The sequence below is a fragment of the Bombus pyrosoma genome, linkage group LG5 (assembly GCF_014825855.1).
Source record: "Bombus pyrosoma isolate SC7728 linkage group LG5, ASM1482585v1, whole genome shotgun sequence".
NCBI lineage: Eukaryota > Metazoa > Arthropoda > Insecta > Hymenoptera > Apidae > Bombus > Bombus pyrosoma.
In genome coordinates, this window is record NC_057774.1 from 4,579,937 (window position 1) to 4,603,084 (window position 23,148).

Genomic DNA, 23,148 nt, shown 5'->3' on the forward strand with positions numbered 1-23,148 from the left:
GTCGCATTTTCATTCCGCCGACTATTTCGCCGGTAGTGCGACTCCTTGCGCGACCGCGATGGAAATTTCGATCGCTCGGCTTTCCACAGTCTTTTGTGATCGTGAAAGGCAAATGCTATCTCGGTCTCTTTTTTTCTCTTCTTCTTTATTCTTCCTTTAACTCTCTTCTCTTCCTTTTTTATTTGTTCCTCTATTTCAGTCTGGCTTCTCCTTTTGCTCGTTGTGTAGCGATGCTGGTTCGCTGGAAGAAAGAACGCGAACACGCGTATAATCGCCGGTTTAATTCGATTTGCTAGTGGCCTCGCCGGTGGAGCATTAGCAATGCCGCGGAACCGAGGGCCGGATTATCGAAAGCGAGTAGAAAAGCGAAGAGTACTGCAGAAAGGAGAAGTACTCGCGATTCAATTTATACGGTTCGCAAGAGGACAACGGACGTGGGGGTTAATTATCCTCGCCACGGAGAGGCTCGATTATGTACAGCTATCCGGTGGCCGATAGCGCGCAACCAACTTTTTTTCCCTTGCAGGCCTCCTCGTCCTTTTTCTTTTACCTTCTCTCTCTTTCTCTTTTTCGCCCGCTCTTCTCTTACTATTTTTCCCCATTAGTCGGCGCGTAGCACATAACCCTACACCTGCACCGGCTGGGAAAAGGGTTGCCGACCTCGGTACAAACTCCCATAGTACGTGCAGAGGAGCGTATGCGCACGAGTAAAAGCCCGGAAAAAATTGCTGCTCAACGCTTTTCAAGTGAAATTGCTGCTTGTTGGAATAAAGAAGAGTTATTTAACGAGTCATCGATGCGCGCTTCTTCTCGTCCTGGGTCTTTTCAATTTCGAGATCATTCCGATATCGACTGCCTTCCCTCTCGACCGATGCAACGCTCGCTTCGTCCTTAAATCAACTATTTTACGAAATCGCTTTCGAATTTCGTCCGTTCGGCGGGCTGCCTCTCCGAAACGATTTCGTTTCGTTTCCGATATTTGCCCTTGACATAAGGATCGACTTTTTAGCGGGCCAAGCTGAACGACGAACATTTAGTGCACGGTTTCGTTAGGCCACGACGTTAAGAGGTAATCGCGTCGGAGATCGAATAGATATCGATTCGGGAAAAACGTTGAGACAATTTTCCGCGTGGCGAATGCAAACAGAAACTTTTCGAGAGGAAACGTTAATACAACCGGAAGAAGGTGCGGTGAAATACAGTCGGAAGAAATAAAACGAGACGTAGCAGTAGCAAAGTAGCGAAACGGTCGAGCAAAGAAAGAAAAATAAAAGGTGGAAGGTTAGAGAAGGGGGATGAAAAAGAATGACGAAGAAAAGGAGACAAGAAGCGCGAAAGAGAGGGAGGTTAATTAAGGGAAAATTTAACGACGGGGTTTGTCCAGCCCAGTCCATTTCTATGCGCAGTTCTTCCCCCTTTCCTTTTCCCTCGACCGACTTTGACTCGAGTTAACGTAGAAAGTTTCGCGTGGATTTTTGAAATTCTAATTCGACCACCTAATCTGCTCGATCCTTCCTATTCTCTCTCTCTCTCTCTCTCTTTCTCTTTCTCTCTTTCGTTTTCTCTATATTTCTCAGTCTTCTCCGATGACGAAGACGATGGTTTGACACGGACTCGTGAATACGCGAAACCAGGACTTTCGCAAAAACGACAGACTCGCAGTAGCTAACTCGGGGAAAGGAAAGGAGAGCGCGTAAGCGTTAGTGCGCTCACGAGCACGCACACTGCTACTGGAGAAACCAAGGGAGAAAGGCTGTTTCACCCTCTCTTGATTCCCTGCACCCACGCAGGGACAGACACGACGATACGTTCGCATATACGGATCGTTTCAAAATGTTCGTACTCGCCGCGAGAGGCTGTTTTCACCAGAGAATAGAACGATTTTCCGCGCGGTTAACGCGTTCAAAAAAAAAAGAAAAAAAAAAAAGAAAGAAAAAATAGAAAAAGAAAGGAAGCTTCTCTTGTTTTCCGGTTCTCGAAGTTTTTGAAAGCGCGGAGCAAGCCGCCCTTTTCACGCTCGTCTCTTTCCCTCGAGTGAAATTCCGCAACGACTGAGAATCGCTCGAGACACCCTGTACGTCGCGAGCGTACGCACGCACACAGCCACCATCCAGCTATAGAAGCAGAACTAATTGCGCTGTATTTAATTAAGCCGCGGATTATTTCCTTAACGAGGGCAGATCTCTATTCTTCCTTCCTACCACTTCAGCAGCAGGCTTCGCTTCCATCTTTTACAATTTTCCATCTCCACCCCGCGCTCGCGGCTGGAGGAATAGATCTCGGAGATCCACGGTTTCACCTCTCGTTCGACAACCTGCCGGGTTTTCTTGCACTTCTCTCTTTCTCTTTCTGTTCGCCTTTCTCTCTCTCTCTCTTGCTTCTTCTTACGCCAGAACATCCGTCTGCGGCGTCAACACATACCATCGTCGCTATCATCGCCACCGTCACAGACACCTTTCCGCCCAGCAAAAACAAAGACCTTCCGACACACATGACGCCCGATTCCGCGTTCCCTGTTTTCTTGTCGAGAAATTTGCTATCCGTATGCGTGCGATCGATTATTTCTTTTTTATCGTTGTTTCTAGATCACTCCACTGCCATAGATAACAGCTTTTACGTTCCGATTCGATCGGCCGATAACGTTTACACTTCAACGATCGACGTGCTCTTGGTGTTTCCATATTTTTTCGTTTCTTTCTCGTTTCGTTTCCGTCGGCTTATCTCTGCGTAAAGTTACACCGATATTAAGTCGTACACCTATCATCAAGCTTCATCACCGAAGGGCGGCGGATAAGTTAAATTTCCGAGTCAACTTTTTATCGTATCATTCACCGATGCGAGATCGAAGATCAGCTTGGCTCGCTCCACTTAAGGAGCTTACTTTTGGGCATTAGTCACCGTGTGAGTATCCAGTGGTAGGAGGTAAGTCTCGACGTGTGTTTCCAAGCGGCTTAACGCGTCCATTTACTTTCCACACGTGTTTTTCATCCGTAAATAAACAAACCTACGAGAGAATCAATTAAAACCGATCGCCAAACTTTTTGAAAGCTGTACGCGCTTTTTTCTCGCTATTCATCGACTCATGGATCGGATGGCATGGAATCTTTTTTTGCGATGGAAATGATATTTCGCGTTGTTCGTGGGAAGCCGTACGCGACAGTTTCATGTCGCTCGTGACCGCCCTAATGGAAAATTGCGCTTAGCGTAAGTACATTCTTCCGTTTCTTTAATGCCAGCTTACAACGCAGCGATGCAATTTGCAGACTAAGTTACACCTTGAGTGGCTTTTGCCTCCATCTCGACTCTTTTTGTCCGGTCTCCGCAGCGTGGTTAAAAAGAGCACGGGCGAACGTTGTCAGCGAATTATCATAGTTCTTACCTTACTATACCGTAAATCGTAATAAAGAACTGTAGTACGTTTGGTTGCGCGATTCCTAACTTTTCCCAGAATTTTTACGATTCCTCGTAGGCGACTACGAACGCGGCTGCGATCCCATAGAATCGAATTTTAGCAGACTCGCGTGTATTTGTTTCCGTGACGTTTACAGCTGGAAATAAAAGGACGAATAAAACGATACGCGTTGCGCGGCAATCGGAAAACTAATATTCGCGTACCGGGAATCTGTTCCCGGAGATTCATTAAACTCTCGGGCAGTCTGCCGTCTCTTGACTGCCCCGTCCCACCTGCGCCGTGTTTTTATCCCTTCGTTTCCGAAACGGACGAGTCAGAGAAGTGCGAGCTACTCGATTTTCGCACGGCAACGAAAGCGTTGATCCACCGCGCGGAAAAAGAAACAATAGCACGCGCCAGAGGGAAATTCGATACAGGCCAACAAGTAACTCTTCGCTTTCCTCTGGCCGAGGAAAAAGTCGGAGGTCGGAGTATACAAGGATACGCATATCGGCGTCGGGTATCATCGGAAATGGGCGGAGAGTGGAAGCAGGATATGAAAGAAAGGGAAATGACCGATAAAAACGTAGGTCGAGGGACCAGGGGCAGCGGAAGGACGCCTGTTACGAGGGAAAATCCAGTGGATGGACGCAATCTAGGAACTCTTGGGAACCAATCTCCTCTGATGAAAATACCTTGCTCAAAGCGGACGGTTTTCCAGCCGGGCAAATTTCTTCCGTGACTCTTTTTTAGAATATCGCGTGCATCCAACCATCGCGCGTCCCGCTCTTTCGGCCAGCTGCATCTACGAAAATTTTCTACGATCCGTGCATTCAGCATAGGAAAATCATCCAAAGACATCGCGTTACATTTCTTCCTGGAAGATGCGCGCGTAGCTGAACGCGTGTAAAAACGCAGAAATCCGAACGGATAAAGATCGAGCAATTCCCCGTTAGCCCGAAGGTTTTCTCGGAATCTGCACTGCGACATTTATACCATTCTCGCCCCCTTCTTGCATTTTTCTACTTCTCTCCATCGTTACCTCTTCTTCGTTCCTACTCTCTTTTCCATCGCTTGGCTCCCTCTCTCTCTCTCTTTTTCTCGTCTTCGTTTGCTTTCTAACTTTCGATCGATGAGTTAGAAACGGAAGAGGGTACGGGATTGCGGCGAAAGATGGATTCCGGTATCGAAGGATCGGTGCCAGGATTTTCCAGGTTATATTCCTGCCGCGAGCTATATGGAATATCCCGAGATTCGAAGATACTTCACTAGCGACTGCTTTGAAGAGCATCCATGAAAGTTACACTTTCGTATCTTGTGGACTTTATGATCGACCGTCGTCGCGACGCATACTTGCTCGATTCCTTTCGTCCCTGAAAACCTGTCCAGTTCCTGTACAGAATTTATTTCCAGAATTATCGTCTCTCTTCTCCCTCGATCCAGTCCTTTTCATCGATAGCACGTTCCGTTCGATTTGGATTTTTCACAGACGAAACCGTCAAACAACCGGACACGAGGAATATCTTCGTCTCGAGAGACTTTCAACGGTTTTCAATTCCGATAGTCCCTGCTCGTGATCACGTTACCAGGATTAAAAGAAAAAGCGTAAACAGCAGAGATTGCCAATGAGAGATCCACGTGGCTGACGATAGAGCCACGGAATACGGAACGGAGTCTAGCACGGAGTCGGAGCAAGGGTTGCGCGTCTTCGATTGGCTCATGAATTTTTCAACAGTCGCCATTTGTTTGATCAGACTTAGAGCCCGCTGAGAACTGCACTTTTCACTCGACGTCGAGAGTAACGGGGCGACGCGAAGCGCGCCCTTCGTAAGTGGAGCATGTGTTTGTTCGCGTACCATGGAAATGCGAGAATATCTTCGGAAGAAGAACGACGTTAACGCGTTAGCCGTAACGCGAAATTGTAATCTTCCGCCTGATTCCCGATCGATTCCATCGCTCGAACGTATATTTGTTCGTATTATTATACATTTCGTATTGCACGTGCGTATACAATATATCAGAATTGTGTGTAGGCACCTTTGTAGTTCGGCTTCGTTTCCTTCAAAGTTTCCATTCTCCAATTTCGATGCTTTTCGAAATCGTAAAAGATCATAGAGAAGCTTCATTTTTCCTCTTGCACGTCATTTTCTTCTTTTTTTTATCGATACTCCTTCTCTCATCGTTCTGCTACCGCTGGGATTAGCTTCTTCAACAGCTATTCTTGCATCGTGATTTTATTATCGAAGTTTTCTTCTCTAAAATGTGATCTTCGAGTCTCAAATTTCATTACACGCAGTGTCAGCCTGCGAACGTATGGCCGAAAGGAAACCCATTGAGTGATAGATTATTTCCGATCAGTGATCGAGCTTGAACTCGCTATCCACAGAAGTAATTGGAACCGGAAGAGAGTCTCCAGAAGCGTCCGCAGTGGCGAGGTAGTCGGTAGAAATGATTTTGAGGAAAGTGACCACCGGTGACCATTGATTGACCACAGAGTGAACGCTGTTCGCGTCAAGTAATTGGCCAAGGGGTAGATTTTCGTAGTGCAAGTTGGCTTTGACGCCCGTAAAAATCCAAGAACCGCGAATTAGGTCAGAATATCAGTGGTGAAAAATGCACGTGTACCTACGCCTTTCGCGAATTTCGCCAAGAAATGAAATTAATGAAGTTTAAACTTGGTTCTTGACAAGTAACTTACTTCCCAGCACTTTCGTGCTCGAGTCGAATATTTTTAAACGAAGTACAGAAATATCCGCAATTGTTTCTAATTCGTGTCAGTATTAAATTTAGATTCGTACTTGTGCGATATATATAAGCTGTCGGGAATGCTAATTCGTCTAATGATTTTAATATTAAGCAGAGAATTAATAAATTAATAAATCAATAGAGTGTCTAGACGAGCGAATCGATACAATTGCGAGAAGGGTCCTCTTTACAAGTATACTTTAACTTGGGTTCAATCGCTATTGAAAGGATAGAATGCCTGCTGGGTATCGATACAATACCAATTGGCGTTGCTACTGGATGTTCTAGTTTACGACACGACAGGCGAGATTGCCATACATATTTGGTCTCATTGAAAATGAAGAAATACGTATGCACCTTCTTCTTCGCAGACCTACCGTCATCATCGACTTTTTCTCCTTTTCTCTTTTTTTCTTTTCTGACACATTGCTTTTTCGTCTGTAATACGTCGTTCGAGGGTCCTTTTCAACGACCCGCTAAATTTGTTTGACACCAGAAATTACGCCGCGCCTTTCACCGGCTCCTAAAGGCGCCGCTTTGATCTTGATCAAACTCTTACGTCGCTTGCTGCCGCCTTTAGCAACAAAAATGGTATTTCGGACATTGGGAAATATGTACTCTACGTGAATTCGAACGAATCAACCGCGTTCCATTGAAATATTGAAAATGGTAACGAAAGACTGGACTTACCGATGACGGTGAGGTTGTATCGGAAGCTACGTGTTTGTCCCTTGCGGAAGTCGACTCTGCACCTGTAAGTGGCCGCGTCATGCCTCTTGATGTCCTCGATCACGAGGACCGCAGGGCTCGGGAATGCCGTGCGGAAGTATGCTCGCGGTCCAAACACCCCGGAATCCGAGGAGTGTTGCGCTTTGGTCACCGGCTTCTCTCTGGCATCGATCCTACAACGAGTAAAAAAGAATCCCCGGAGATCAATAACAAGCCGACCCCGTTTGTTTAGCGTTCGACCGATATAATCACCGTGTCGCTTCGAACAATGAAAATCGTGTGTTTGCCAGGTGGAAATCGACACTGCAATTTATTGGAATATCGTAAGTGCTTAACGTAATACATATGCGATTCGCATTTATCGAAGCTCGGTGGTAGTGACAAGGGGCAAGAGGGAAAGGGAAGGATCGGTAATGCTCGGTAAGTAGTTCGAGTGTTCAAAATATAATAATCGTTATTGCTCGCGTATATTTGTTCGTAATCTGTCGCGATCAATGACGCTCGTATTCCACGCTATTTCATCGACTTGAACGTGTTTTTCCACGGTATTGCAAAAACGTGTTGCCCTTAAAAATATAGCGAGAAACTAGAGAAATTTTAGCCTTTAATCAAGGTCGGAGGTTGGTTTTATCTTTCTAGTGGCACGTTTAGTACAGATAGAGAAGCGTTTGATGGAAAGCGGCCGTTAGTGTCGAAGAGAAAGAAAAGAGATACTCGATATAGGATGGTTCGCATTCCTAGAGCCTTTTGAATGGAACCGTGGAAAGTTCTTGTCGGACCGCTTTGTCTTTGTCGTTTCTGTTTCTCGCCCATTCTCTTGCTAGCTGGCCGTAGCGTTTTTTTTCTACACTGGGACGCCCGACTTGCACGTGGAATGGCAAGAATTCGCGGAACGGCCTGCGGTATTCGATATGTATGTAGAAAACGATCGCAATTTCTAGCCAATGAAATTCGAGTGGAGCGTGCAGGTTTCATTGTAAGAGGCTCGGCTGGTACAGAGAGAAACGAATGGAAAGGACCGAGGTGGAACGTGGTCCGATTCGGCCGAAAAAGTCTTTTCCATTGCGATTCATTGAGGCAGGCGGTGGTCGCCGAACGCCAGCCACTGACCGCGGCCATTATTACTCACCTACTAGAGAATGTAATTATTTCAAATCGATAAAATAATTATCGTCGGTCGAGAGTACAACGCGCGGCCGACTAGAGATAACGCAATTAAACCAATCCTGTATTGTTTGATATTTCGTGTACGCGGATACCTCACATTTCCGATTTGCAGCTTTCACACGCGGATAGAGGAAAAACTACAGTAGCAAAATCAATTACGCCAAATCAAATCGTTCTAATATATGTACGTAACTATTGAAACGCGACGCGTATCCAATTATACATTTTCCACGTTTTTCAGACCTTTTTCCAACCAGTTATTTATCTTCATACGGAATACGGAAATTGGTCTCGACCAAAGAGCATCGATATCACTGGCGGAGCATCAGAGTGTAATCTTTAACGAACTGCTGGACACGGCGGAGGAAACAGTTCAGAGTTATTGTTCCTGCTGCGTACACTCGGAGACGATGTTTAACACGACACAGAAACCGTTTACCTTTCCTTAAAGCTATCATTCGAAGCGACGCGAGTCAACCGAACACCGGCTAGTATTGATTTTATCCCTTACTCGACCGGATTCTTTTTACTCGCCCTTCAACGAGACTCTGCTAACAACAACGACAGCGCGCAATAACGGCGATAACACGTCGCGCCACGAGAATGTTCCCGTCGTAGAAAATCCACCAAGTTTTTGCTCTACAAACTGTCGATTCCACATAGTTTCTCAATTCGTTATTACGATGACGACAGGTTACTATTCGCGGCATATTCTTGCTCATTACGCGCGAATAATTATTACGAGTTACGGAATGTTTGCGCGATTGCTCGAAGACTTGAAATTTCAAGCTGTATCACATCTGAAACGAGATTACTCGGCAAGCTCGGATACGCGATTTCATTTTTCTTTGGTACATTATGCGACGTTGAGGATCGAGCGATAAACTCGTCGTTAATGTACTCGTTGACACGGCAAATGTCTGAGCATCATTTTTAAACATGCCGAGCAGCCGTAGTCTGATAAAATTTTTCCGGTGAAGTGGCCATTTCTGGGTGACAGTCGCGCATACAAGGCGGAAGCGAATCGCGAAATAAATGATCGGTGACGAAAGACGATGGGACGGGATGGCTAAAACGGCGGAGATTGATGAACCTAGGGTGTCGTGTATCGTGAACGGATTAAAATATGGCGAAAATTTCCGCGTGTTCTGCCGTTCTCGTCGTTTCCTCACAAAAATACCGTCTCAATTACTTTTTCGCGATGATCGATGCGCCACATCGCTACGCGTTTACACACCGGCTTGCAAATACTTTATCGCGTACTCTAATTCCTAAAACACCTCGTGATTCCCGAAATTCTCTTTTCTATGTTTTATTTGTTCGGATTGAACGTCATTTCTGCGCACGTAGCACGGAATACGTGTTTCTAAATAAATATATTATTAATCGCTTTTCATGGCAAATTGGTAAAAGAGAGCGGTGCGCTTGTAATAAAATAACGATCGAAATAAGACGATAAAATAATACACGTCATGCACGTTTCTTCCTGCACGAACGTTTAACGATCTCCTTTAGTTGTTCTTTTTCTTTTCTTTTTGGGGATAAATTTCATAAACGTGCTTGAAGCTCGAGTCTACAGGGGTCGGTTCGAAATCCAGCAATTTCGCTGGTTAATCGTCGGTAATGTTTCGTCTTGAAAATTCAACGAAATCCTTAAACAGTTGCGTAGGACGTTAAACCGCAGTCTGACCATTTCGCTCTGTGATATTCATTAAATGAATATACCGCCGCTAAAAACGCCTGAATCGGCGCCCCTGTTATAGCGGACGATAAAAGAGATGAAAAAAATGTCAAGTGAAATACTGTTATGGAACGAAGGTTTAATGTGCCATAATTATGTAGCATTAGCCGGTACCATATAATGCATCATACAGCAATTACGAGGTCTCGCGATTCTTTGTATTTACGACGTTGCCATCTTGACTCGATCCATAAAATTGGGAACAGTCCGCTTTCTAGCTCGTGCAAGCTTCTTAAACGATGTCCGAAGAGACGAGAAACAGAAAGAAAACGACGGTAAAAGAATTTGCTCCTGAAAAGTTTCTGCATTCGTCGTACAGAATTTGGAATTAGCAAACATCGACGTTAAATCGTGCCTATTCCATCCGATCGATTTCGTTAATCGTTGGCGACGAGTCAATTATTTTTTTTTTATTTCGTCAAACGTATCATTAGTGGAACGAATTTTTACGAGATATTTCCATAGGTCGACGCGCGAGTTTGTCGTCAAATATTGTTTCACTCGAAATGGAAAAATCATGACCAATACGATATATTTTAGTCGAGTAGGCGTTTTGTTTCGAAAAATTTCCGATTAGCCGTGTGTGTAGTGTCTCGTCAACGTATCGTCGTCGTCGTCGTTGTCGCTGTCGTCGTAGCGAGTTCTTCCTTTTGATGGGATTTTCTGAGTGGGGTGGATCGTACCGATAGACAGAAGGATGAAAAACGGGTTCGAAAAGTAGAGGAAATAAGAGCGCAGTGAGGGACGTTCGCAATGTCGGGTATGGGAACACGGTTAGATGCAATAAGGAAACGCGTATCTTTCTTCGTCGGGTACTCGTTATACAGCGACTTTTCAGCCACTCGTCGAGTAGCTTTGCGACGCGACGGGCTGCTCGATTCACGTCGACGCGCCACCGAGTAATACGGAATCGATGTCTGTTTTATGAAACGTTTTATCTCGCCGCGCAGCCCGTTTTCCAATATTTCGCCCCTTTCTCGCTCTACCACCTCCGCGACCTTTCCCTTCGATCCCTTTCGCTGTTCCTGCGCGACCTACTTCTCCTTTTTCCTCTCTCTCATTCTCTCTGCTTTTCACCTTTGTCACTCTCCTCCACTTCGCTCTTACGTACCGGCTACCCTTCTGTTCAGCCCTCGTCTCGTAAAAATGATACACGCCCTCCGGGCGAAGGGTAAATAGCACCGGCACGAATATACGGGTCTTGGTTCGCGATACGGATCCACTTTACAACCCGTTCTTCCGAGGTTTTTCTCGTTAATTAAGTTTCTCGACTTTGTAGCCGATAGGTTACCCCTGGCAACCGTGGTAATCCCGGTAGCTCAACTATAACGAAGTTATCAATCAGCCTGTTAACGCAGCGACATCCCACGATATCGTTCGTTCCGCGTTCGATCTAATGGGAGGAGAAATCACAGTTTCAAGCTTCCAAGATTATTGGAGAGAGTGGAAACCGCGAGTACGAGGAAAACTTAAGATTGCACGAGTTGATCTTTCGTCGTCGATTAAGATCGTTCGAGTGAGCGAACGAGCCACTGGGACAACGATCTATTTTCCATGCACCGCTGCGTAATTACAGAGGGAACGTGCAGGTCCTTTTTCAGTATTTTGCCCCATTTACGTTGCTTTCCCACCGCAAGCTTCACCGGCGTTGCTTCTTTTTGCGTGGCTCTCCGCGGTTCCCTGGCTTCGCGTTTTCCTCGTAAAAATGATGCATGTCCTCCGGGCAAAGGATAAATAGCGGCGAAATAAATGGAGACCATCCACCATTTACTTCGCTTACGTTTCCTTCAAGAATATTGTATGTCCGCTTATTTATTGCCACGCTAATTTTGTGACATTCTCGTGGAGTTGTTTTACCTCACAGAGAACATACTTTATCGTTCTGACGTCTTCGAGCTTTATAAATTTATACTTTTATCCGACCGTCTCGGGACGTTTCCCCTCCTCCATTTTACATCTTTATTTCGTTCTGCATCTTTTCTCTTCATTTTACGACTGGCATTTTTCTATTCCGTACTCTGGACGCGTTGTTGTCACGAGGATATTCCCTTTTTAAAGAGTGGAAGAACCGTACGCGAAAGTACTGGGTGCGTGAAAAGAGAATAAATGGTAAACCCTTTACGGTTCGTTAAAAAAATGTAAAAATGATTAGAGGTGGACAATTAAAAATACTGTCAGTGATTTCCAGTCCGTTAGCCGCGCGCCACATGGCTTTTTTCCGTTTGGTATCGTGCTTTCATTTTTTATCCTCAAACTCGTCCGGCAAAAATGATAAACGATGTACGAGTATAGGGTAAACAACAACGGTACATAGATACATACTCGTCATGCGTCTGTGTCACTATCAACGCAGTTAGCTGCTCGCTCTTCCGAGACCGCGAAGTAAAACAGTGGAAACTCGGTAACTTTACTCTACCGATCTCATCCGCTTTTGCCGGGCTTTTACTCGCGCGATCTACCGCGACCGTGCACCACACGAATTTTTGTTGCGCGTCGGTCGAACCGCGGCTTTAACCTGAATTTCAAATACCACCTCTTCCTCTTTGCTCTTCTACGAGAAGTTTCATTTGCATTCGCGAGTTATCGGAAGATGGAAGGAATTCTTCTCGACGAGTCGTCGCGTGTCGCGTCGTTCGACGGTAAATTGAAGGAAACGCGTGACACCGATAAATTTGAACGAAGAACGTCTTTTTTTTTTCGTTATTGCGTCCGCTTGGAATTCGGGGCCACTGGTAGCAGAGGCGAAAAGAGCATTTCGTCGAGGCAGGAATGACGAGAACGTTTGTATACGATAACTCGTATCCCAACGATTGCTATTTGTTTTCACGTTCGTGCTGTCGGCGACAATGAGTCTCGTCGAAATGGAAGTTGGTTCCGGTGAATATTTCCGGAGCTGCGTGTACGTACACGTGTGTGCGCGGGCGCGTAGTCATGCCTACGGACGGTGCGACGAATTTCAGTAGAAATAACGACATGCAGTCAGACATATCGGAACGGGACGCGTAGTTGCGACTGACGCTATCGTGACGTACTACTGCCGGCCGAGTGCTCTCTGCGTTGATCCGCGTCACTGTTCTCCCCTCCTTTTTCTCTTTCTCTCACCTCTAGGCTCGCATCTTTTCCTTCTTCCCTCTTTTCCTTTTCTCTTTCATTCCACTCGTTTCTGCTTCCTTTTTCCCACCGTCGCGTCTGCTTGTTGCGCCACCGCAAATTCACCGCAAAAGGAACGGTCGAAAAATGTCGAATAAAACTTTCCGAACATCCAATAGGCAGTTTAATCTGGAAAGAAGCGCGACTATCTCGACAAGTTATTAATCCGAATATTGTAGCAAGTTACGAAATCGTCTGAACGAGGATGATTACCTCGAACAGTATGCTACGTACGCACTGTACGAACAAAGAACAGGAAGTTCGTGAGAACGGTGACGGCAACTTGTTCATACGTCGAACCTGTGGCTTATGAGCTTTAAAGCACACGTTGAACGATTGCGAAGCTCGCCGGCTCCTAAGCGCGTAATTAAGACGACCTGGTCTCGATTCCCGGCTAAAGTTTCACATTCGATGAATGTATCAAAGAGAGCGAGAGAGAGAGGAGAGAGAGAGAGAGAGAGAGAGAGAGAGAGAAAGAGAGTGGAACATCGACGTGTGTACGCACGAGGAATGTGGTCCGACGCGTATGTAGGTGGATGCTGACATTAACAGAGGAATAACAATACACGAGTTCACCGAAGCTCTCACGCTGCGCGTACACACGATATCACGGCGTGCAATTGCGGTCTAACTATACTTGGAACCATCCTCCTGTTCCTCATCAATTCTCTTCTAGCTCCAATTTGCTATTCCGTAATAGCGACATATTTCGAGTTGAACGTTCGCGATACGAGCTATCCATTAAATAAAAACCCATCTTCTTCTGTAGATGCGAGCTCGTGAAAAGCAAAGCTCATAAATTGAATTCTGAACAAACTACTCTCTCCCTCTCTCTCTCTCTCTCTCTCTCTCTCGGTACGAGGCGCCGCCAGAAAGCACTGCAACGGCGGTAACGACAACGACGAAGACGACGAAGCCAGCTCGACAAATATGGAGTCATCCTTTGACGAGCGAGTCGATAAGAACACGCGTCGACAAAATTTCATCAGACAATCGCTCTTCCTCTTATTACAATATTTCGTCTCGCGTTTCTGCCTGCATCGTAGCGCGCACACTCCCTTCCATCAAGTTCCTCCGCTCCGTGTAATTTTAAAAGACTCCACGTTCAACGCGCCGACGTTGATGGTTACGCGACAGAAAAGATATCCCAAAGTAACATGGAACATAGTTGTACGACGTTCACAAGCGACGACGTAAAGAGCGGCGTTTCGGTCCGACACGTTCGATTTCCTTTTCCTTATAGTCGTTCTTGTGGTCAGGTCAGTCCGGTAATAGCAGGTCGATAACGAAATTCAATATTTCCACGCTAATGACCAAGCACGGTGGCGATGGTAATGGTGGGCAATTCACCCGCATGGGGCCCGTGTTAATATTTAGGGTTACTGCCCGTGAACACGCCATTCGTGTGCAACACGCACTCTCCTTTTCGAACGCTCGTTAACATCTTCGAAATTATCGAGGTTCGTCGGGAGAAAATGAAAGTCTCCTTCATTGGGACACAGGAACGATTACGAACGAGTTCGACTTTAAATTCGACGAAGTTGTCGAAAACCACGGTCTAGTTAATATATCACCCTTTTTTTACCGGCGCGGCGCTGACCCGGTACGTCACGGAGCTTTGTTTTCACGGCTAAACATTGTTATGCAGATAGGACCAGACGGCATTGTTGTTCGGGTAGACCTCAGCGCGCGACCATGAAGCTATTCTCATGATAATTTTCGAGGATTATTTTTCGTAATTTCTCATAGAATACGTTGAACATCCCCCTTGGCCGTTTTCTACAGACCCTTAAAAAAAAAAAAAAAAAAACGAACATTCCATCCCCAAACTCATGCTCATTTTCTTTTTTATCTCCGCTCGGGATGTTCGTTTAATTTATTTACTACGAACTCCCTTATGTTGATTAGCATTTCGAATGACAATTCAGGGGCAGAAAGGTAGCGCGACAGATTTTAATAAAAATCAGGCTCGGCCAAGGTGACGAATACCAAGGATAACGGAAAAGCGCGTGAGTATTTTCCCTTCCTCTTTCATTCTCTCCCTTCCCTCTCTGGTTAATTTAGCAGAAAAGCGAGCCGCTCGAATCCGTAATCGAATTTTCCAGGCGTTCTTCACGGATTAGACACGGCGTGCTAATAGCGGCTCGAGAGGCATTTGATTAACGCAAATAACGCCGCACCTGGCGCGTTGTTTTCTGAAGACTTTAAATTTCACACTGCTCTCCGACTGCTCGCGTCCCCTATACCCAGCAGGAGCCCTTTCAGCCATTCAAACCCTCTCGCAGGTTAAATGCTTGAAATTACTCGTTGGAAGCCGAGTGTTGGTATACAAGTACGACGCGTTGGTATATTAAAACCTATTTACATGCGGGTGGAGGAGGGTTGCGCGAACCAATCCACTTGAATTGTGTTCCGAGAGTTATATTCGCGTTTATCGCGTATCCCTCGTTCGCCACTATCTTACGCTCTCTTAACGAAAATCGTCACCTCGAATTCGCATCTTTCCGAGTATCTTACACGGCGCACGATTCTGGCGCGTATTTCGCCCGGTGAGAAACGGCCAGTCTCTGTAATGAGACTTGGAAGAACAATCTCGTAAAGGGTGTGTTGGCGTCAGGAACGATTAACGAGATCGACGAGCTGATTTCTATCTGCAAACGAACGGCCGTGTTCCTGGCTGCTTCGCTAACGTAAAGGGACACAGCAGGTGTAGCGCGAAGACACGACCAACGATGGTGCAGTTCGCGTCAGCTTCGATTAAAGGGACCATGGCTTAATTCGGGAAGAGCGTAGCTACAGCGCGGCCGATAACGGAGACGCTAAATTCGAGGATGTGCTTCCTCGACGCGTGCCATCGGCCGTTTACGTCCAGCATTATCCTATTACCAGCGATGTGTCTTGCAGAGCGACGTCGCATACTGCACTTACGTGCATAGATTGTCTCGCGTGACGAATTGGAAGAAAGCTTGCGACGACGCGATGCTGCGCGACGATGGCAGCCGTTCGGTTCTTCGGTGGAAACTGGCAGCCTGAGGACGACGAGGAAAGGTAAGAGGCTGAGACGCGAGTTACACGTGCAACGACAATACGAGGAAAGTTCTCGAGTTTGCCTCGAGCTCGATTAAAGGGGCCGTCTCGTAGATACGGTCGATGGGAGGCTAGAAGCGTGATAACAGAGACGTTTGACCGTGCTACGTTGCTCGTCGATCGATGCCCGTAACCGAATGCCTTCACGGTCCGTTCGCTGCGTTACACAAATTGTTGCAGTTACGCGCAACGTACGTAATCGGAAAACTCGCGCGCTACCTTACTGTATCCTCCTCGATGGATTTGCTCTACTTTGGAACCGAGAGAAAAAGGCACCGTATTCGCGACAGGTAGCGTATACGAATCGACTCGTTTAACAATTGCATTCTTCGTCAGAACCTTTTTACGATTACGAAACGTAATTGAGTTTCGTTGCGAACGAAGGATGCTCTATTCGCTTACGTATACACGGGTTGTTACACAGATCGGGCCACATAGATTTCACGATCCTCGCTTATTTGCATGCAAATGTAAAAATGCTGGTTGTGTTGTTGACTCGTTCTTACGCGAAGTTCGCCGTATAGCCGAGAGGGATAGTTGGCGAGAGTAAAGAGAAGGAAGGAAGGACGCGGCAAGGGGAAAATTCGACGGGCGGCTTTGCGATGGAAACGAAACAGGTGCGCCGAGAACACACGGTAATGAGAATCGATAATGGCAGTCAAACGAAATCGCGCCTCCGACGAGATTCCACTTTCGGCTAGACAGAAGTCAAGCCAAACCATCGACCGGGATAGCGTATCCACGGAAAGGGGATAAATTGAACGACGATGCTCGCAACGAGATCGTTTTGATATTGTGATTCGTTTTTAGTACATCACTGGACAGTTCTGCAAGCTATAGGGATCTCGGTTTTTTGTAGCGGAAACGAGTAGCTACGCGCTCTGCTACAAAGCGACAGTTAGTTGGCTGAAGTAGACTAGCCGCTGGTCAATTTTCGTTCGTTTAACGCCCGTTAGTTGCAAACTATACGGGACTAAACACAGAGATGTAATTTTTTTAGAAGGAACGACGTGCTTTTACCTTTTACCATGGAAAATTTCATACCACCGTGGACAAAGATAGACATTCGCAATTTACTTTTATTTGTAAATTCAAGCGTTCGAGATCGAACGGTTTCTAGTATTTCTAAACGAAAGAGAGGAACTCGCGGAGCTAAGCTCTGCGAACGTACACGCGAAACGATCGCTTCTATTTGTCCGATCATTAACGTGCAAACACAGTTTCTAGGTAATTCAAAGCTATTACCGTGTAAGTTTCATCGAAAAGGATCGATTGCAGGATATTTTTCCGGGACTGTCCGTCTCCACGTTTCCTCGGTACTATGTATCTCACGGGAACAAAAGTTGCACTATCGAGCGAGAGAAAACCGAGGCGGATGATATTCGAAATAAATTTAAACTTTTCTCGTAATTAAAACCGACCGTGCAAGGAAAGCGGATAGCAAAATACTTTGCTGCGTATCAAAGGGTGAAATGAATTTATTCCGACGACCGGTGCATCCGAGCAATTGGATTTCAGCATGGATTGATCGAGCTGCAAAACGAAAGCTGTTAGGCAAGAACGGAAACGTGCGCGTAAAAGTCGATGAAAATCGATGGAGCGGGGGGTCAATCGAGAGACTACGGGATTAAAGAGAGCTTTTAAAAGCTCCACCCAGCTCGTCTCGCCCGTCAAGCCTTTTTACATTTTACTGTTTTACGCCGAATAATTCGGCCATAATGTAGTTTCACCGAGCATGCGAGGCGTAAGTGTGCGCGACATCCCCAGGAATCGAATATCACGGACAGCGTTTAAATTATTATGACGAATCGGGATTTGAAAGAGCGATTCGACAGGAACGACGAGTCATTTTGGAGGATTTGGCGTTCGATACGAGATACGACCAGTCGTCGAGGTTATCTTCGTTGCTCGATAAAGAAAGGTTAAAGCTCGATAGACGAACGAACGCGCACGGTATTCTTATCGTGACTGGTCGATCGCGGAAAAGAATACACCGGGTACGAAACCGCGTGGGAGGAAGTTTTGACCGTCTACCAGCGAAACTATTCTCAGGAGGGAGCAGAGAACGATATAAACGGTTTGCCTGGAGCGAGAGTTTTAAAGGCAAGCAACCCGATCTACATTGTTCCCCTTTGAATCGAATCTTTCGCGAATGTAAACCGCGCCGCGCGTTTCCTCTCGCTAGCGTATTTTACCAAGTGGAATCATTTTTGAAACTATCGAAACGAGATTGGCGCGATTGTACGCCGAATTCCAGCGTGTCGTGACTAATTCGCGTAAACCTTTCCAACTGATAACGAACCGAAAATGTATGTGCCGGGCAGAGAGGATGGAAACACCGAGGCGTTTCTCGGTGTTGCAATATTCATCGCTGTCTTCCATTTTCGGGACAGAAGCTGCGTCACCGATAACGAGCATTGTGCGAGAGGACAGGAATCGAAAGCGACCTAGTCGTCGGGTCGGGGTGATGCGACAACTTTCTCGATTGTCGTATACGGTAGGTTGGTTCGGTCGCGAATTCAATACGGTCGGAGTAACGATAACGTGCGCGTACGATAACTCGACAAGGTCGACGGCGGTTCAATTCGAACAGTCCCGTTTGCCAGATGCGATCGCCTCGTACTCGTACCTCGTACAATTTCGTTGGGAGAGATTAGACGAAAGAGACAAGGAGGGAAGGAGAGCAGGATGGAACATGGAGTTTCATACTACTCGCAAGCGCGCCACCTCGACTCGCGTTAATTGATTAGTCGGCTTCGAACTTGCGATTAACCAGTCGACCTTCCATTGTCGAATTTTCGATGCATAAAATTTATTAACACGGATCTCGTCTGGTTCGAGGCGAACGTAATATTCCGTAGACGCGACACGTCCACGTTCAACGTTCGTGAACGAACATTTGAAAAGAGGCGATCACGGAACGCCGGCTGGCCGGATCCCGCGCGATACTTTCGCAATACCTGGCTGTCGCTCCCCTCTCTTTTTCCAGCCGCCATCCTTTCAATCATCCTCCGAGCTGTCTTCCAGCCGTCTTTCCCTCTTTGTCATTCCGGCTTTATCGGCTGACACTCACCGGGTCCGATATCAAGCTCGTCGTCCGTCCCTCTGTCCTCCTCCGTTTATCTCGATCTCTCGGCCGTATTCTCGTTCGCCAGCCTCCCTCTCGCACCCTCTGATTTAGGTCGCAGCCAGCCCGCTAACTGATTGAGGGTGATTGACGCTCTGGCTGAATACCGGACAAGCCCAAAACCCATTATTTACTGCTCGGGCCTCGTACAACGTTATAATTGCCGGCAGCTATTCCGCCCTGCGCGCTCCCTCTTCCTCTCGATTCGATTTACCCCGCCCCAACCGGCCAATCCAACGAGTTGGCTTATCGTCCGGTACCTGCTAGCTCGAACCCACCATGGAATTCTTGTTGCGATCACCCGAACCTGCGTCCTAATTAAGCACACTATCCACGAATTTCATTGGTTTCGTGTTCCCCTAACGTGCGGAAATATCGAAAGCACGGCGTATCAGCGCTATCGCTGAAATTCCTTCTCCGACATACCGGTGTCTCTTTGTAGCTTGGAAACCGTCGTCGCAACCGGCCGCGGAGGACGACGAGCTTTACGAACCGAAGCGAATGCAATTTGAACAGCAGGAATCGCGTTTTCCTTGTGCCAGCATTCTCCGTCTAGAACCGGTTACGAATAATAGCTAGATTTCGCGATGCCGCTTCTCACGACCGCCGCGTGCCAATCAACCGTTTCTGGGTATTATCTTTTTATTTTCTAGATCGTCGATGGATAAATCAAACTTTGGATTTCCATCGGCTTGGTTTTATCGGAACAGCCGGAGAAGGCAGGCGAGAAAGGAGAGACAGAAACGGTAACGCGGCCGAAGGAAAGTGGGCTCGAACGAAGTACGTCACGTCCGGCATACAGTTTACCTTGAGAAGGATCGATCTCGAAGGAGTTAAGTGGCTGCCGGTTCTTCCAAGAAGTATACCCATCGACTCCAGAGTAGGAATCACGTTCATGGCCGACCGTGCTCCATCGCGGCCTCTGTCATCTTAATCCCCGGGATCCTTTTTACACGGCTTTCTCATTCGCGTCCTCTGTGTACCCGCCACCTTGTGGACTTTGCTGCCCAGACCAAGACCCGGGACCACCTTCTCTCTTATCCGCTTGAATTACGGCGAGGCACGTCCGCCCCTAGTGGATGTCCTGCTTCAGGCTGGACCTCGTCCAGCTTTCACGGAAAAGGAACCTCCGTCGTCAAATGGCCGAACCGTATTAAAACGAATCTGACCTACGTGATGTTGGATCTTATTCCAACGTTAGAAAATCATCGCACCGCCCCGCCGGATCGCTTTCGCAACTTTTATCGAATGCCGCAGGATCGTCGAACGGGTCCGCGTTGTCGTTCTCTCCGCTTTCTAGAAATCTTCCTCCAGCTCGATACGTTTCGCGCAATCTGCTGTCGGACAGACGTCGCATTTTCGCCGTTCGCTCTTATACGACGAGAACGCTTCGCTGCATCGGACATCGTCGCTATAATCGTATCTATATAGCGTTCATCGACGAGGCGTCACGTATGACAAAGATGGTGTCGCAATCAGGTAGAATCGATCGGTCAGTCGATAAAAGCTCGAAGGATAGATATTGTCCGTGAAGATGGCAGGCTGGCGGTGATCTTCGAGTAGACAATAAATGGTCAAGCGCTTTAGACACGTTTCCGTGAGCACGAACTATGGAGCCTTCCGATTGTACAGGCCAGCAAGGTTTCTCTTTATTCTTCGACCAAGGGGAAGGTCGATCGGCCCGATGTCGATCAACGAACAAAGCGTTTCTCCGTCGACTAAGCTCTTCCTTCTCCTTTTCTTCGTCGACGAGCGTATTCGTTGCTCCTTTTCCCCCTCTTCTTCGACAAGTATTCCTTCAGAAATACTCTCGCCGCGAACGTTTTCCAACGGACGGTACGCGCTAAGTAAATTGCATTTACGAAATTTTCTCGAAAGTATTCCGATTCGAACAAAATTCATGTTCGAAAAAGCTTTCGAGAATTATGTACGTGTTTCGAGACGCGTCGACTCGACTACTTTATCGGGCGAAGCGTTCGTTTCGGGAATGTCTTCTTCCTGATTTCCATACCTTCTGTTTGCTCGTTTACTCGTCGAGGTAGACAAGGGCCACGGGAGCGTGCGCAAGTTCTACGACATTTCTTTAAAATTCGTCGAGTGAGAAGCGTTGATTAAGCGACATTCGTTTTTCTCGTTTTTGTCTGTCTTCCTTTGCGTCTCTTTTCCCTTGGTTCCGGGCTTGTTAAGGTGCGACCTGTGTATTCGCTACGAGGTAACGTCTCTCAAAGGACTCCTTGGACTTGGCCGGTTCTTCACGATAACGAAATCGTTGTCGAAGTCTCTGAGATCCTACGTCTTCTAGCATCACCGAACAAACCTAATTCTTTCTCCTCTCTTCTCTCAACCTCTTCGAATCTACAGTTTCCTCAACGCGGACTACACCAGTACGAAATTTCGACAAAGTTTCGTCAAAACGTTCGCCGAGTTCTAAAGCAAGTAATTTCATAATTGTCTATTCCCTTCGTATCTGTTCGTGCGTCGTAATTCTCGCTTAAATCATCCAAACGTACGCGACATTCGCCATATCTTGGATTCGTTCGCTCGCAGGACACAATTATTATGGTACTTTCGTATTCTTCTCGCAGCTTCTTTCTTACAGCTTCCTAGATACATCTTATCTCCCAGGCCTGAAACTAGCTTGAAACTCGAGTGCCGGTTGGGAGAGATAGCAGCGAATTGTTTGGTCCCCCGAGTGAACTAGGATGTGTATAACGGTGGTTAGAAGTTGCCAGGATGCTTCCAAAACGTCGAGGCGGGGGAAAGCAGCAATTTCTGCTTCGACGTACCACGAAGAGAGCGGCTCGAAGTTGCGACTCGAATTGTAAGTCGAAACCTGCTACGATGCTGTTGGTACTTTGAAACTTCCTCGCCCCGGAGTAGATTCAACTATCCAAATTTCCCCAACAAAGAAATAATCAACGATTATGAGCCCGGGACACGTACGGCTTCAACTTTGCCTCTCTACCAAATTCACCGTCATGGCCGCTAGTTTGCCACCGTACAATTCGCCGTCGAATTAGCTACGTTTCAAGCAAACGTTTATCACGTTTGGTTTACCGCTCGTCTTGCCGAGATTGGCACGCTTCTCGAAAGACCGCAGCCCTTTTTCGCGGTAGCGCGAGTTTTCTCGAGTTTTTCGAATTTCAACATTCGCGCAAATATGGTAATGTATGAAAAAACGAGCGACAAGATTCGACGAGATCGGCTCTGCCCTCTCGTCATGCTTCCTGTCCCCCGTTTCTACATCTTTAATCTGGCGCACCGCGCAGTTCGACGTCCAACCGTAAAACTCTCGTCGCCAGTTTCCGATTACGAGCGAGAAGACGTCCAATTTGTTTCTTCGTCTCGCCGCTCAAAGATATCGAGCAACGAGGAGAAGTGTGTTACGGGAAGCGGTGTTAAGGAAATAGGGAAAGACAATCTGAACTTTCGAACTTCCCTCGAATTCCGGACGCATCCTGGCGTGATTCGACCGCCGCGCCTTTCGCGATTACTCGTTATTCCTTGCGAACTTACAAATTGATCACGTAAGACTGGATCGAACAGTCCCAGGAATAATAAGCGACCGCTTTGCTTTCCGTTACGCGTCTTCCCGTAATTGGCAGAGGGGGCAGAGTCGGTCGAAGCAATCGGAATAACACGGCGAGCTTCCAATAATGACTTCGAACAATGATTCGAACCTGCAGAAAATTTATGCGCGATTTATCAGGTCACGCGAATGGGAAATTTATTTCTAGACAACAGGCAAATTGCCAAAACAGTATCGCTGCAGCTTCGTAAATAATCCTGCTGTGGATTCCTGTTCCACCTTTCCAACCGTTGTTCTGATTTCCAGGAATGACCGATCCGGGACGTCGAGCAACTAGCTAGAAGTAGAAACGAGGAAGAAGCGAACGAGACATCCGTGATCCGTTGGACGAGAACGATCCGAGCTCTGGAGCCAGGGAAAACCTTATTATGCGTTTCCCCGGAACTCCCCGCTTTGCACGGATCTTGTAAAGTGGCGAGGGT

The 23,148-nt window shown here is 46.9% G+C and overlaps 1 protein-coding gene across 7 annotated transcripts in view; it reads right to left on the reverse strand.

Annotated features, from left to right (window-relative positions):
* LOC122567533 (nephrin) overlaps positions 1-23,148 on the reverse strand; it is a 253,645-nt gene that overhangs the window by 68,964 nt on the left and 161,533 nt on the right. For all 7 annotated transcript variants that reach the window (XM_043726172.1, XM_043726175.1, XM_043726174.1 and 4 more), the window contains one exon: positions 6,827-7,038. In XM_043726172.1, coding sequence (XP_043582107.1) covers positions 6,827-7,038 — 212 coding nt within the window. The remainder of the gene's footprint in view (positions 1-6,826; positions 7,039-23,148) is intronic.